The following is a 17,070-nucleotide window of genomic DNA, read 5'->3' on the forward strand; positions in this document are numbered from 1 at the left end:
AGTCGGTCAGGACCCCTTTAATCCTCAGAGCGAAGGAAGGAGAAAAGAACCAGAGTCAGGGTCACTTTCTTCAGACAGGGTCCTTCACCCCCAAAGGCCTCACCTTCCCGCCTGTGAACTAGGGAAACAGCAAGGAAGTGGCTGAGCAAACGTCCCTCTGGCTCTTGGTCTGCGGAGCCCGGAGGGCCAGCGAGCAGGGGAGGAGGTGTGCCGGACCGGGGTCTGTGCGCACAGCGTTGTCCCCAGCGCACGGGTCAGAGCTGGAGAAAACAGCCACACGCCCCGGTTGTGCGGCCTTGCCCTGACGTGTCCTGTTACAAAGTCAGGAGAGGGAAGTCCTTTTGTGAACACACAGCCTCCAAAGCCAGAACAGAAGAGACTACCGTCCATTTAGAAGTTTACTCGAGCCCTCCTACTGCGCGCGGCCCTGCCATCCGAGAACTGTCCACACGCCGACCGCTACCACCAGGAGCAGGAGGACAGCCCTGCGTCGGCGGCACTCAGCCCAGCTAACAGGCAGTACCTTCTTGGCCGGATGAACTCCCGGGATGCTCTTGATGCCCGGAGGGCCGGCCGAGTGCACGTGGGACCCCACTGGCGGGTGCTGGGGCTGCTGAAGGGCCCCCTTGGTCAGCGTCACCTTGCGGGCGGGCTGCTGTCTCACTTCTGGGGGCTGTGGGAGCCGCTGGGGCTGGCCCTCAGGGTGAAAAAAGCCGTCGCTCTCTCCTCCCTGCTGAAACAAGGCAGCGTGCTGGTCAGTACCCGTGCGGCCGGGCGGGCGGCCTTCCCCAGCCTCGGGGCCCACCACGGTTAGCCCTCACCCGAGAGCAAACCGTTTCAAACAAGTGAAAAACCACCTGTCCTTTCACTAGAGCCACTAAGGAAATTTCTCATCTGATGTGCATGGGTTTTCATCGTATTGGTGAAATTTAAACCACGGAGATCTTTAAGTACTGTATCTACTCAAGAGGTCTGCAGATTAATTACGGGCTGTTTCGCCAAGTGAAATACTGCTGAACTTAGAAATACTTGATACTCAACCTGCATTTGCCGCTTTCGAGAGTGTTCTTGCTAAAATCTGACTGCGGGGCAGTGGTTTCAAACTTTTAATCCGCCTTGCAATGCAAATGGGACTGTCCTCGGGATGCAGCTGACTGGCTGTGGCCAGAGGGGGCCCTGGGGACACGGCGTGGAGCCCTGGCCCTCTCCTGCACCCTGCCCCCCACTGAGACGCAAGTGCCTCCGTCCCCAAGTCTGTGATTTCAGAGGTGGGACTCGCTGGCCGTATTACAAGCTTCACAAGGATCAGAACCTTTTGAGTTTCACTAGCAACCCCTTGTTTCCTGATCTTAAAAATGGCTGTATCTCCTAAAAAGAAAAGCACAGACCCAAAATGGGGTCACTTAGAGCTCCCAAACCGGGGCTTGCGGAAGAGCCAACCTCCCCAGAAACAGGAAGTTTCCCATCAGCACTCAACAGCAGGCCACGGGCCCTATCGCATCTCCGCAGGTCCCCCACGCTCCCCCTAACAAAGAGCCACCTGCCTGAACCCATCCTTTTCTTTTGCCAGTAGCATTCGTGCCTGTCCTTGTTCTACAGTGGCCTCCCGTTCTGCGCCTCCCGGGGGCCTCCAAGGCCTGGTGGCTGGGACACCGCCAATTCACAAACCTTCAACGTGGTCTCGCTGGGATTTTTGCCCCTGAGCACACTTAAGCTGCACTATTTACGTTCACGACACCGCCAGGCAGCATAGAACACCGCTCTGGACGGCGTCTGTGGGCTGCTTTCCGCGTAAAGGAGAGCAACCGGGGCCAAGAAAGAAAGTGCGGACAGAGGAGCGCGCGCTCTGGCCCTGCTAAACCACATGGCCTGAGCAGAGCTGGAGGCCGGGTGTGCCGGGAGGCCCCACTCCTCACCGGCACTAGGAGCCCAGCCCCTGCCTGCTCAGGCTCCAGTGTTTCCACAAGGGGCTGCGGGAATGAGCTCAGCAGTGGCCCCTGTACTCGGTGCCTCTCTCCCCTCTACACTGATCTGTTAGAGACAGTTTAGTGGAATAGTGAAGGGACGGGGGCTGCAGCAAGACAGGTGTAGGTAAGATGTGTGTAAAAAAAAACTGCCCAAAGTAATTGGGACCCGAGAGAAACGGGATTAAAACTGTCACCCGTGGCAGGGCTTCTGGCCGTGGCAGCCTGAAAAGGAGGGAAAATCTCTCCGACCCACTCCCCCGCAACATTAAGTACCTACGTGACAAAGCCACCCAGAATAAGCATTTCAGGTCTCTGGGAGTCGAAGTGAAAGGAGTCATGAACTCGCACCTACTCCTGGGACCTGGCCAGCAGGGTAGCCACAGGGGGTGGTGGGGTGGGGACTGCCCACCAAGCCATCAGCCGGGGACCTTTCTGGAACAATAGCAGACATAGTGGGAAATCCCGGAGATCAAAGAACTCCTGAAGGCCTAAGTGAGTGCTGAGGGTGCCAGAGAGCCGGGGGACTCACGCAGGTAGGGGGCAGGTAGAAGGAGGAGCTGCGGTGGGCTCTGCGAGCCAGCGCCCCCCACTCACACACCAATGGACAATGTCTTCCTGAATGACTGGCTGACCAACAAGCTATGTAGCAACAGGGTCAACCCCTGGGAAGCCAGACTAAGAAATGAAGACTAAAAAACTCACCAAAAAATATTCTGAACTGAATAAAAATACAACATCAAAACTGAGGGGATGCAAGTTAAGAGTTATGTCAGAAAAGAAACGAAATCTGAAATCAGCAACCTGAGCTTTTATCTCAAGAGGCTGGAGGAAAAAAGGAAATCAAACTCAAAATACGAGGAAGGAAATTATAAGATCGCAGCAAAAAGCAGTGACACAGGAAACAGAAAAATGACAAAAAAAAAAAAATCAATGAAACCAAAAGTCGCATTTCTGAGATCAAAAAAACCAATGACCTCTAACTAAACTGATCAAGAAAAAGGAAGAGAGGGTACAAATGACCAAAATCAGAAACAAGAGAGCAGGCATCACAACAGGCCCCACTGAAATGAAGAACGATGTCATGAACAACTTTGTACCAACAAGTCAGGCCACCGAGATGAAACGGACAGACTCCGAGAGAAATGTAAAACATCAAATCAATTCAAGAGCAAAGAGAAAATCTGAAAACGTGAGAAGATACTGAATTGGTAATGGAAAAGCTCCTGCAAAGAAAAACTGTCGTGTCAGGAAGAAGACGGCCAATCTTAGACGCGTCCTTCAGAGAAGAGAGGAGGAGGAATCTTCCCAGCCCCCTGTGAGGCCGGCATGACCCGCACACAAGCGCCGAAGTGGCCGCCGAAGCACCCCCACAAATGCACGTCAAGACCCCCCGAAACAGCAGCAGCGTGACCCACCCACACAGAAAAGGGACCGCGCCCCACGCCCAAGCAGCAGACCCCAGGAACGCAAGGCTGGCTGGACACCGAAAACCCTAAGGACTCGAGGGGGCTAAGTCAGCTGCCTGGGAGCCCACCCGGCGAGGGGAAGTCTGCGGGTTCCGGAGCATCCGCTATCCCGCGAGCACCTACAGAAACCGGAGTCTAGACCCCATCATCCTGTGTTGCTCACCAAACCGAAATTTCTAGTATGTATCCAAGATACTAAGGTTGTCTACCGAATGGATCGATAAATAGCGATTCACGCTTCTAAAAACAGAAGTTCTCAACGTGCTAGAAAAGAGACGGTAGTATCAGGACCTCGAGGCTACAGCCACTGCCCGCCAGCACACAGGTGTTCCCTCAACGCCGCTGTGACACGCAACGGGCCACCTTCCGAGGCAGCAGCACTGTCTGACGCGTCAGACGGCTACGCCATGTGGCAGAACAGATAATCCGCTGCTACGTTCGGCCCAAAAGGGACGAAGTCCGTGTAGGTGATGGACAAAGAGAAGGAACATCGTCGTCGTTTACTTCTTCAGTAAGCCCAACTGACCGTGATCTACGCAGTGCGCTTTAACTTAAGAAGAGAAGAGGCTGCACCAAGGGAAGATACTCTAACTTGCCTCCCCTGCGGCAGACGATGGCAATGCGTACACCTATCTGGATGATAAAATCAACACGGGCGACCTGGTGGTTTCCGAACTGGGAACGGAACTGAGAGCCTAACATTCGGTCGAGAAACACTCCAAGGAATAAAAGTCCTCTTCGTTGTTGTATCGGGCAAGAGACCGGTGGTAATTTACTCTGTGAAGAGGAGACTTAATGTCAGATAAAACCCCTAAAAAACAAAGTTATCAATTTTCATTTTCCTTTCAAGAAAAGTTTATTTTTTAAAGTAGGCTTGATTCCTAAAGTTTAGGAAAAACAGGTACCACAAAAGCTTCTTCTTTCCTCATTTGTCAAGAGAAAAACTTAACTCTCGTTATGCAGAGTGGAGTATAAAAGCTTGTGACACCAAGAAAGCGTCCTAGTCCTGGTGTAAAGGTTTTCTAAGAAATCACCTGGAAAGACCCGATGATGACACCATTTCTTTGGATGTGCACCTCATCTCCTACCGCTCTGGCCCCAGGGCATAATTCCCAGGCCACGCGGTCTCTGTGCCCCCCCCACCCCCGGCCTGCTCTCTCCTCCCCTGGCCATGAAGCGCTCGGTGTTTCTGCAGAGCAGCGATCGCTACTGCTATTCGGTTCCCGTTTGCTGGCCAGAAGGGGAGCCCCACAGGAGGCCCCGGTCCCCACAGCATCGTCAGAAGAGAGAACAGAGCAGGTGGGTGACACTTATTGAGGCAACAACGCTCACGGAAAGGGGGACGTCTCAGGCAGGGATTATGACTGCCTAGCTTTCAGGAAAAACCGTTCCCATCAGTGGTTTACTGGGAAGTGGGAGGCTAGGGAAGGCGCTAGGGAAGTGGGAGGCGCTAGGGAAGCCCTGGAGTGGCTCACGGTCGGGGCCATTCTGTACACCTTCTATGGCTGTAATGACGTCATAAACTCTAACAGAAATTTCCCAGGCATTCCCAGGACCCCGAGCACCAAGAGTTTCGGTGTAATTAACACGTCCACCATCCGCAATGTGACAAGCAGTGTACTGGGTTCTGAACAGACATCATTCTCCTTCGAGGTCAACACTATTATCTTCATTGTACAAATGAAAAACCTGATCCCCTTGGTCACGCCATACCAGTGGGGACTTCCTGTTGTCTGCCGTTGGACGCTGCTTCCTAGGGGAGGACTGTAACTGAACAGAATCATTTTTAGCAAAAGTTGAAACAAAAAAGACTAGCCTTCCTGCAAGGGCGTGAAGGGTCCCTATAATGACGTGTGTGTGTTGTTCTAAACCACACAGCTGAGCGCTCAGGGCTTACATAGAAGAGATTCCGTTTTGTAAGAAAAATGGAGAGGTTTCCTTGTTTCAACAGCGAGAACTATTAGTCTCTTTCAAGTCAGCACAATGACAAGCTAATTCTTCGTTCCAGAATTATTCCAATCAACACGTGGGAAGTCACCAGTGCGTTCACGACTGGGCTCCGGCAGGCACATACCGCGAACACCCACGCGCACACGCAGAGCCAGACAGCAGGCGAGGAGGGTGTGCCTCGCACCTGACCCTTCGGCAACTCCTACACACAGTCACGGCGCCGACACAGATCCTGAAATCGTTAGGACTTCGCTATGCACGTTTGAAAATAGCGCTGACCTCAAATGAGGAACTTCAGAAACCTGCCGATGGTAACGTAAGGAATAACCGGTCGCCTGTGGATGGCAAATGATGTCCTCTTCCAAACAAGAGCGCTGTGGAAGCCCATCTCTGTAGGTGAGCCGGCTCCCTTTCCCTTCCCCTGCACAGCGGCGTGTGTGCCGTTTCCTCTAAACACAGATGAGGTGAAAAAGTCCAGCCTATCTCAGACCAAGCCAGAAGATTCTGCGGGTTGTCTTCCCCAAGGAAACACTGTCTGTTCCGAGTAGTTTCCCCTTTTCAGATAAAAGAGGTACTACCTGAATTCAGTTAGCCTAGGGGAACACTTTGCATCAGCTTAATCATTACCAAAACTGAGGTTTGTAGCCACCAACACTAGCAGGACAAATTTATTTATAACAAATGGTTTAAATGCACAGATAAAAATGCCCGTTGATACTGTCAGGGCTTCTTGCAATTTGACAGATCAAATCTTATTTTCATTCTTAAACCCCGTGAAGTGGTATCACGGACTTGCATTCGCTAGTGAGCAAATTGATTAATCCCTCGCTATAGAAATCTCAACTCTTGATTACACCGATCAGACCTTAAGCAGCATTATCCTAGGGTGACAACACTTGACAAATTCCCCAACCATTTTTCTCAGCTTTTGTGGCCCTGCTAGCTTGTATTAACCCTGATGAAAAATTAATTTCCCTTATCTTCTTCTAAACCCCGAAACCCAAATCCTCCAAACTGGCAACTCTTTCTGCAAAGGTATTATGAAAACCTCTAAAAGATTAATTGCATGTCTTCAGGTGACATTAAATTAATTTCTGTACTCATGACAGACATTTGATACTCTGCACTGAGAGGACAGATAACATTGTCAGGACACACACAAGGACAGTGGTTAGGGTCCCAGGGCAGCCTCTTATGAATTCCCCTTCCGATAAGGCCCACTTCACTGTCACGGCAGCGCCGCTGATCCCGCAGCCCACAGGCCGCACGGAACGGGTTTCTATTAACTGCAACAATGCTGGGCCTCGCCCTGTAATCTTCAGAAAGCTCACTCCGAACCTGGACAATAAATGATATGCATGCTACGTGAAGTTTCCAAATATAAATACGTTTAAGGCTCTATTTTGTCTTTGAAGACTATTCTTTGAAGGAGAAAAAGTAAAATAAACAGGCTAAGGTTTTTTCCAGGTTCCTAGATCCATTTCCTAAGGAAACCGTTAGAACAGGACAGGAGGGGGACTACTTTACATTTGCGGACTCTGTGCAATCAGTCACCCCCACACGTGGCGAGCGTGCAGAACACGGACCCGACGTAAGCCTACGGTGCCTCCCCCAAAATTTCAATACTGGGCCCACATGAACTGAAGCACAGCAAACCCCTGACATCAGGGAGACCAGGGCACACAGCGCCTGCTCACGCCCGGGCGCGCTGACCGGCACAGACACTGGACCGGACAGCACGGCTCGCGTGGCCCAGCTCCCCATTCTACCGTCCTGAGACGAGTCAGGTGTGGGGACGTCTTTGGAAGACAAAATTCACTGGACTTTGGAGGAACAAAACGAGCCTCTGGGGGTGGAGGAAGGACCTCCTGCCCCCGACTCTTCCACCTCTCGCACCCGAACGGGCTCCGCTGGAAAGGAAACGGAAGCTGAGGCGGAAACACGGTGGGGCAGCGGCACGCCGGGACCCTCCGGCAGCAGGGCTCCTGCAGACTCGGGCTCTTCCAGCTGAGCCCCCCACTTGGGTGGGCTCCAGGCCAGGGAGAGAAGCTTCCAGTGTGCCCTTGACGAGCAGCTTGGAAGAAGCTGCTTCCCTGCGGACCCTGCGGAGGTACCAGGACTCCTATCCTTGGCCGTTACTGGAAGTCAGGAGAGGGCAGTTCCCCAAGACCCTGGAGAAGGATTTCCTCCTCTGCTGGGGACAATGAGTTACCACATCCGGATCCCTAAATATACATGAGTTATTTCTGATTTAAGCACTTATGTTACTCCCCAGTATCATACCCCTAAAAACCCCAAAATTAACGCAGTCGTTACAACCGATTTCTGTCCTCTAATGAACAACTGCTGATTTTGCCCAAATTTAGAAAACACGTGTTTAAGAATGCTCAACAAGTCCTCTCTCTGGAAGCTATTAATTCTGTCCACTAACGCACTTCAAAGCTCTTAAAAACTTTATATACAATAGCTTCGGCTCCAAAGGAAGTTTCTGGAATATACGTATTCTCAAAGACGTGACTAATGAGGATTCAGGCCCAGGTCTCTTACTCTCTTCCGCTAGTTGCCTTCGGGCCCTCTTACTGCTCATGAGCACCTGGCACGGGGAAAGGACCCCGCAACCAATGAGGCCCACCTCCACCCCACCATCAGCCGCGCCCCTACCGGAGAGGGAAGGAGCCCGCCAAGAAGGGTCTGGGCTCACCCTCGCCCCCAGCCCTCCTGGCTCCCCTACCTGGATTAAAACAGTTTACACTCGTCTGCCTGACCATCTGGTCTTCCCAGAACCCCCCCCATCCCCACTCCACAGCAGCTCTGTCCCCCCGCACCTCACTTCCCACTCAGTCCCACCCAACTCACTCCTTCCTGGTCCTCGAGTGCGGGCTCAGCTCCCAGGGACAGCCTGACCCCACACGAGCTTCTGCCGGAAATCAAGTGAGTCAGTGCCCTCTGCACCGGTAAGGCAGCTCAGCCCAGGTCACACGGTCACCCCCACAGCACGGGGCATGCTCTGCCTTGGCCCAGGTCTCCGCACTGGATGTCCTCACACCTACCCACCACTCACACAACCCAAAAAGTGCCAAACCGTATGTACAATATAATCCCATTCCGTACGCCGAATAAAGGAGGAGTCTGCGAGGGAACCACAAGTGTTAGCGTGAAAAGACGACCAGGAGAATTAATAACAAGAATTAACGCTATTTACCCCCATTTTGCTAACTGGTGCTACCCAAATGCCTACAACAGCTAATACTTTAACAACCAGAAGCACTCATGGAAAACACACTGTTGTAATTCCTGCTTTGGTATTTCACCAAAGAAATCACACACAATGTCCAGATTTTTAAAGGGAAAAATACTTTCTCCATTATTTCGACAAATGCTTTTTTAAACACCGGTAACGTGCTTGAAACCGTCCTCAACCCTGGACACAAAAAGTGAATAGAAGTGCGAGCCCAGCCTCAGAAGCAGTGAGCAGGGGACAGCTCCGAGAGCCCGCGGCCACGCACGGCAGGTGGCCAGCGCAAGGCAGGTAGCCAGCGGGCCAGAGGCAGGAAACGGGCCACAGCCGAAGAGCGGGAGGCAGTAAAGGTGACCAATCCCAATCCTACCTTCTACGCGTAGGAGCTGTAACTCCTCCTCAAACCAGGAGTGCCCAAGAGTGACAGATGGCTCCAGGATGAACACTTCTATATCTAAAGCCAATGCTCAGTTGTGCCTATGACTTTCTGTGTATTAACACTAAAGGCAGAGCCTCGGGAAAAAAACCAGCAAGTAAGGTCTAATTTAGAAATATACTTCTAAAAAACAAGGTTCAAACACTAGTCCCTCATCTCTCCGCTAAAACTTTCCAATCAATGGCTCTCCCGGATCTGATGATCAAGATTCGAGCTCGAGGCCATAAAACAGCCCATAAAAGCCCCTGTCTCCAGACCGACTTGCTTTCTGCACTCTGGTCAAACTGGCCTTCCTACAGTGACAACACTGGCCATGACCTCCCTGGCACAGGACCTTCGTCAGTGCCCTCCCCCAGCTGCCTGGAAGGCTCTTCTCTTTCCCCTGACCTCCTGGCTTCACCCAGGCAGCTCCTCCCCTTCACTCAAAGTCCCTTCATCGGGTCTCCCTACCTGCGCATCACAGCACCCATCAGGGGCTACTTTACCTGCAGTCAGGACGCCGCCTCCGCCCGCGCAGCACCTAGGCTGCGGGAGCAGCTCCTACGCTGCTGATGCACCCAGCACGTCGGCCTGACATGCTCTACCAGCAGCTGTCCTGACCACGAGCGTCGGCACCAAGGTCGGAGCTCCCGGCCATGAGTGACTGGGGAAGTGGCAGTGCCCCCTAGCCACGGCTGCCAAAAAGCCCTGCGGACACGCACGGCAAACAGAACAAAATGCAGAACTCCAACCCCGGGCCATTGCACCTGCCAACTCCGCCGGGCCCTGCCGTGGCTTGGCTGCCTCCTTGTCCACCAATACCCTCGTTTTTAACGTTTAAACAGTGACGTTACTTTCTCTCTGATTTGCCACACAAGAACAATCCAAAAAGTGAACTCAGTACAGCAGAAAGTCTGTTTTAGTCATGTCAGTGACCTGTTTCAAGAAACGTAGCGGACAACGGCATCTCTTTTTGATTCGTCTGCCTCCGGAACTCACCGTGACAGGCTGGGCACAGGCGGACAGGGCCCAGAGCGATGGCGCTCAGTGAGTGCACCCGGCGCCCAGCTCTCCACCCTGCAGAGGCGGGCCTGACCCCAGAACTGAGCGGACAAAGTCCAGCGTGAGCCCCATCATCTTCCTGCACCAGATTTCAGGCTGTGTTCAAAGAGCGATGGAGACACACCAACAAACACAGAGCCAGCCTGAAGGGGCTCCCACTGGCCCATCTGGGACAATCAAAACTCAAAACCGACAACAGGAACCGTTCACGGGACAAAGTGAGAATCCACAGGCCCAGACTGCTGGGAATGCCTGAGCCTGTAAGTCCGCGAGCAAAGAGGAAGCGATCGGAGCAAGCACACAGAGTGAGTGTGGACCCCGTAAAAATACCGGGGCTTACTAAAAACTGAAAATCTGACAAGAAATGATACATTTCTGTAGTCTCCAAGTACCTTCCCATAAATCACATACCGATCACAGAGAGGGGGACTGCAACCCTATGGACAGAGACTTGCAAACACCACCTCGCTCAAGTGATCCAAGTTACCAACACCGGACAAACGTGTCAGGAGCCTCCCGACAGGACCCACCGTGGACACGACGTCCTTCTATGGGGCTCCTGCCCAAAGCACATCACCTGAAACAGCACGAGAAAAAGTAAGACAAACCCAAATTCAAGGACATCTGACAGGATCATCAGCCTCCCCTCCTTAAAAAAGTCAAGGGCAAAACACACAAAGGCCAAGCTGCTATCCCAAAGTTGTGGGGACCATAAACACAGCACATGCCCTTGAGCTGGGCTGGGACTGTGGCTCTGCACTGGGAGAGCCATGCCGGGGACGAGCTGCGCTGTGTCGATGCTGAGTTCCGAGGACGTGTCCTCATGGATGTGCAAGAGGAGAGCTCGCTGCGGAGGAGAGACGCGGCGAGGCTGCGACAGACTCCCCGGCAGTGACAGAGCTGCGTTGAGTGCGGGGCGGGCAGAGAGACACGGCGGCAACGCAACGGGGCAAAACATAAAGTGGGGGGGGCGGGGAGGGAGGCAGGAGGTCCTTATCCTGTTTTCGCAACTTCTGTTCGACCGAAATTACATCCAAATAAAACGTCCTCCACCAAACACAGAACAATCAGGTATGTACGTGTTCCCTCCTCTGCCACATCCTGAAGAAAGTCTGAGAATAACCTGGGAGCGGGCGAGGGCGGGCAGGAACGGACGAACGCTGTCCGACCCCCCAGAGCAAGCGCACGCGCACAGATACGCTGGGACCTTCTGCAAGCAGCACTTGACAGCCTTTTAAAAATAAAATACAAGAGCATCGCAACTGGACAGCTGGCTTTCCTGCTGAGGCATTCTGGCTTCTCCCACTTCTCTGTGTGGCCGGCAGAACAAAGGCCTGTTTACTTAATTTGCTGCCAAATTCTTAAAATTTTTATTACCTCAATTAGAATAAAGCCGCTGAATTCAGAGTTTGCTTCCGTCCTCTTCAAGAGCTCCAGAAACTGCCGCCCTGACTAAGCCGCTGCCTGGGACCCTCCCAGCCGGCCTGGGGGAGCGCGCCGCAGTTTCCGGAGGACGCCGGGCCCGCGGGGGCCCCGAATGAAGGTTCCCTGAAGCCACGACCCGACGCGCCCGAGCCCGGACCCAGAGCTGCAGTCGTGGCGCGAGTCCTTCGTGAGGGAGGCCCCGTGGCGCGCGCTCGGGCTCGTTCCCGCCGAGTCCTCACTCACAACGGTTGGGTGCGCGACGACAGCGAGTTCGCTCTGAGTAAACACTTCATATTCTTGAGTTTTCACTTGAGTAGTTTTCCCGGATTACGTATTGGTTATAAACAAAACTAGGTAAAAAGATTGCTCTTTTGGTGTCTGAAAATTAAATACTAAAGTATCTTTCTGAGACATGAGCAAGTGAATTTTTCCACATATGACATAATGAAGAAGAACGATCCCATCACACACAGCTCTTCAGGTAGATTCCTTACGTGTAAGCAACCCCGGGAAGGCGTACGAAATTCCGGAAACGCGCAACAAGACCCAGCACCTCGCAAACCACCGCGCCACACACGCTCCCGGCTTCGGTAATCTGCCGAGCCACGCCCGACCGCAAACTCTGAGCGGGAAAGCGGAGATCCACACGCCTGTCGGCGAGTCTCCCAACACGGGTCTCCTTAAACAGCACATTCCCCTCATTCCCACCCCAGCGTTTTCCGTACAAAATGTGACCGCACTTGTTACAGCCGCAGGGAGCCCGGCTACCCCGAGCCCGCCCCACCGGGCCAGAGGTCAGGCCCCCCGCGCTTACCCCCACGTTCAAGCTCTCAACAGGAATGACGGAAACCCGGCCACACTCCAGTCCTGTGCCCACAGCGCTGCTGCTACGCCCCCATCGCGACACTTTTCTCCAACCTCGGACACCTTCTCCACACTCTGCAGGCGGCCGCTACCCTGCGGGCGGCCAGAGAGGTGGAAGCTCATCACCCCTCGCATCGCGGGAGAAGCCCCGGCTACAACTCTTCCGAATCAATGCCGCCACGAACCCCCGGGAAGAGCCGGGGGCCATCCCTGCCCGAGAGCAGGGAACACTTCGGAACAAGGCAGCGGGCGAACCACGTTTGTATCTGTTACAGACACAAATCCCGAGAACCTTGGCCGCGGCCACCAGCAGCTGCGGGGCCCGGGGCTGCTCGCACGGCGTCCCCGGGACGGACGTCCTCCCCCGGCCGCGGGCACGCACGCACCCGCCTCACGAGGCCGCCCCGCGCATGCGCTCGGCAGCACCACTGTGCGGCGGAGCCGCGACCGCGCTCCTGCGGGGCCTCAGCAGCGCCCGAGAAGCGAGCAGCGAGCACACGGGCGCGGGGCGCCTTCCGCACGCCGGACGCGCCGCCACGCACTCCCACGGCCACTCTACAACCCGGCGCGGAGCCCAGACACTGGGGTTCGGAGCAAGGAACCGACACGCGCCCACGCAGACGCGGGTCCTCCTCACGGACAGCCCCTGGGGTCCCACCGTGTCGCGCCACCGCAGACGGAGGGACCGGAGCGCTCTGTCCGGGCGAGGGAGCGCTTCCACCGCTACCTTTCCTGAAAGGGCGTCTCACGACGACCGGTGACCAAGAAGGTGGCGACTCTCCGGGCTTCACCACGCCACTCGTCGCCGTGACGTGAGAACTTAGACCCACAAAGAATTTTTATTAAATTCTTTTTGAAAACGCTTCCTAGGCCCGGGATGCATTAGCCGTAACAGAGAGAAACGATATAAAAGGACAAGAAATTCTCTTGTGATTAGGGTGAATTAAAATCACTTTAAAAATAAAATAATAAAACGACTAAAAAAATAACTACTGTTTTAAGACTTGGCTCTTTCACATTTTAAAAAACCCAATGTAATAAAACCCAAAGATTATTTGATTATAAATAATGAAAGACGGAAAATAACAAAAGAGAACTTTGCATTGATTCACAATCGCCTCACAGGCACACCCGGACAATCCAAATTAAGCTTTAAGGCATTTCCAATTTGTACATCAGAATAAGAGTTCAGAGACATTTCTGCTTTCCTAAGCATCCGATGGACACCGAGCTCAACTGTGACCTCCACCGGACCTTCTAGCGGGACACTATGCACTGCCGCGTCCTATGTCCTCTCTAGAGACCGAGCAACGCAGCTAGAGGAGGCCACGACGAATGGATAATGTAACAGCATCTATTTGCCACCAGTTTAGGTCAGAAAAAAGCAAAGGAAACAAACTGACCCTCTCCACAGTAAACCTCTCTAGGAAACCTTGTAAGGACAATATCCTGTGCCTCTGCACTAACAGGATGTAGAGAAGTCCAGGCCTCGCAACAAAATACAAGAACATGAACAGACGACGAGATGCTTTTATTCCGTAAGTAATTATAAACCTGAAACGCATAAATATTGCTCTGCACGGGTGTGATGTGCTAAGCCTGTCAAAGCCTTACCAGGGTGCCGGCTGAGCCCCAGGCATAACACCGGGGCCCGCAGAGAAAAGAGGGAGGCCCGCAGGGGCAGAGACAAGAGTCAGGAGAAATGGGAGCTGACCCAGCACCTAACGAATGGTTTCCTTTTTGCATCACCTGCACGGTCAGGAATATGTTCTCTTAAGAACAGTTCTACCCACACAAAAAGACCCAAGGCCTCTTGGGAAATACCAGTTTTTTCTGGTTCAGAGACAGACACACAAGGGATACTGACTCCCCCGTAAGTTGAAGGTTGCCAACACGCCACTGCAGGACTTGCTGGAATAAATCCTAAGACACAGAACATGTTGGTTAGGTGACTTAAGAATTACAAAGAGATAAAAAGTTATTCCAAATGCTGTCAAGGAGCTATTTTGGCACAGCAGTCCTCTGTTGTTCCTCTGTGTGCTATGTAATTAGACAGCAGGATTCTGGAATACAGTCTTACAAAATATACATTTTCCCCCCAATGGAGAAATAACCAAAAATTTAAGTAGATAAATTCTTTTAAAGGAAAGGCGCTTGTTAGTGGGAAAGCTGCTCTCAGAGCACAGCAGCCCCTGGACCTCCCAGCCCACAAGAGAACCTCACTTCCCACGAGCCACACTACACACAACACCAACCATGAATGTCACGGGAAAAGGCCTCCTCCCAACCGTGGCCCCGTGGCCCCATGTCCCCTCCTCCTAAGTTTTTAACTCAAGCAAAAAAATGAGACACTGACAAGTCTGCCTAAAATAAGGTCAAAACAGAAGACCACAGATACCGTGAAACTGCTTCCTGCTTAGGTCTTGCCTGAAGAAAGCAAATGCATACAATGATGAGACAAGCTAACGTGATAGAGGCCATCTGCTTATCTACACTCTGAATCACAATGAACGGAGGTGAGAAAAACAGATCTGAAAAAACAGCACAGGGTCTGTTGAAGATGGAATCTCTAGATCACACTATTCTATCAAAATTTTTCTCATCACACGTGAAAAGCTCACACTTTCAGTCTACGGACCTAGAAATAAAAGATAAAACTGAACTCCTTAAACCGCAGGGCGCCCCGCCATCGACACAGGACAGACGAGTCCCCTCCCGTGAGCGGGTCAAGAGCACGTGGCACGGTAGGGACGGATGCTACAGAGCGCTGCCTGACCGAGAACCTTCGGCAGGGCGACCTGTCTGCAGCAACTGTGTCTACTCTTGAGTACAGAGCTCATCCGAATCGCAATGGCTGTGCCTCACTGAGAATGATCTAGAAGGGGAACCGCCCGCAAGGAAAGAAAGAAAGGAGGCGCGCTCCCCTTCTGCACGCAGGTGGTTAAGATTGTACAGGACATTTCACTGCGGATTCGGTTAATCCTTTTGGTCTTCACGAGGGCAGAGATTAGCTTGAGAAGAGAAGACGGGACGGGCCTCTGAAACGCCACCGCTTAAAAGCAGCCGCACGAGGCACGCTTGCCCCCCCGGGTGCTCCCTGGACCTACAGCTGCACACCACAGATTACTTGTTTTTTGGTAAAGGAAATTTTATTTTTAAAACAAACCTGATGTTTCTATCACAAATTATCTACAAAAATAAGCCACAAGTGAGAAACACCTAATTTGGGGACTGTCCCACTGGTCTTTCAGGAAAACTCAAGACAGGGTCTGAAAGACCACGGGTCCCGGCCGGAAGGAGAACCTCAACGGCGACTCTCGTCACCGAGTGCGAGCACGGAGCGGCTGGCCCGTGGGGCCGCAACAGAGGCGGCTCTGACTTCCCTCTCTTCGAAACCCTTCTCTGGGAATTAGGACATTGTGAGGGAAGCACAGATTCCAAGAGGCACCAGTTACCTCGTCAACTTACCCCGCCTGACAACTTAATCACCCTGACCTTGGAGCTGACGTGCGGCCCATCTCCGCCACCGCTGTTTGCCCGGTGCATGACAGTCCTTTTCGCGCCGGGCTTGGCGTCCGGGGGCCGGCCCTGCAGGGACGCCACTCGAGCGGTCTGTGAGGGGGGTGGCGGCCCCTCCCCGTCCGCAGGTTTGACCTGCAGGACTTTGTGCTGAGCTGGACTCTGAGGTACGGTTCTGGCCTGTCTCAAGTGTTTCAACGGTTTCATCAGTTGTCCTTGATACTGCATGTTAGCACCAGATGGCACAAAATTGGATGTTTTGGGCTGAACATTTGAAACCGTGACATCCTGGTTTTTCACGAGAAGTCTGTTTTTCACATTTTGTCTGACCTGTGCACCTGGGAAGGGTAACAGTGGGCTCCCGTTGGTGGGCGACGGGGCGGCGGCGGGCTGTTCCTGCTCGGCCGCGGCCGGGGGGGGCAGGTGGAGCTGCTGCTGCTGCTGCTGGGCCAGCCTCTCGAGCAGCTCCTTCTTCCTCGCGCCCGCCTGCTGCTGCCGACGCAGCTCCTTCTGCTTGAGGATCTCTTCCCGCAGGCGCTTCTGCTCCTCTATCTTCAAGCGGTACAGCCTCGTCTCTTCGTCTTCGTCAGGAAACTGCAAGAGAACACACGTCTGCTTTACTGCGGAGCAGGAGGCGAAGCCGGCGGAGCCGGGCCGGCGCAGCAGCCCGAGAAAGCGCGCCTTCCAAAAACGCTCCGCTCGGGATCGGAAAGAAGCCATTCAAAATCTGCTTATAGACTTTAAGGATAACTCCTTCCTCTGGGGAGGGAGAAACGATTACACGCAGCTCAAGCTAATTTGGAAAATCTTATCAGAATATTAGAAACTATTGAAATAATGTAAATTTCCACTCATTTACAAGTTTGAAACCAATTAAAGTATTCATTTAAGATATCAAAATATGTTTCGAATGGAAACGGCAACAGTAGGGAGACCGTGCTGTCAGAGAGGTTTTATCTGGCTCTTCTCTGACGAACCAACAAAAGGTGGGTGTAAATGACCTGAAAGGGCCTGATTAGAACTATTGATTTTTCGTACAGAATTTTCAGCCTGATCTCAAACTCATTTGTCACAGAATAATTGGTTATAATGAACAGCACAAGTCAATCTCTCTGACCTTGAACTCGCGCACTCCCCACAGAATCAAAATGCCGCGAACGCAGT

At 52.9% G+C, this 17,070-nt stretch overlaps 1 protein-coding gene across 2 annotated transcripts in view; it reads right to left on the reverse strand.

Moving 5' to 3' along the window:
* The window catches only part of RBM33 (RNA binding motif protein 33), a 128,226-nt gene that overhangs the window by 12,374 nt on the left and 98,782 nt on the right, over positions 1–17,070 (reverse strand). Inside the window, exons 14-15 of one of the 2 annotated variants that reach the window (XM_032840274.1) lie at positions 15,856–16,500; positions 524–730 (exon numbers count right to left, since the gene is read on the reverse strand). In XM_032840274.1, coding sequence (XP_032696165.1) covers positions 524–730; positions 15,856–16,500 — 852 coding nt within the window. Of the gene's footprint in view, positions 1–523; positions 734–15,855; positions 16,501–17,070 lie in introns of both variants that reach the window. The other variant, XM_032840273.1, reaches the window with a different exon arrangement.

Source organism: Lontra canadensis, unplaced genomic scaffold, assembly GCF_010015895.1.
Source record: "Lontra canadensis isolate GAN:19392208 unplaced genomic scaffold, GSC_riverotter_1.0 scaffold111, whole genome shotgun sequence".
NCBI lineage: Eukaryota > Metazoa > Chordata > Mammalia > Carnivora > Mustelidae > Lontra > Lontra canadensis.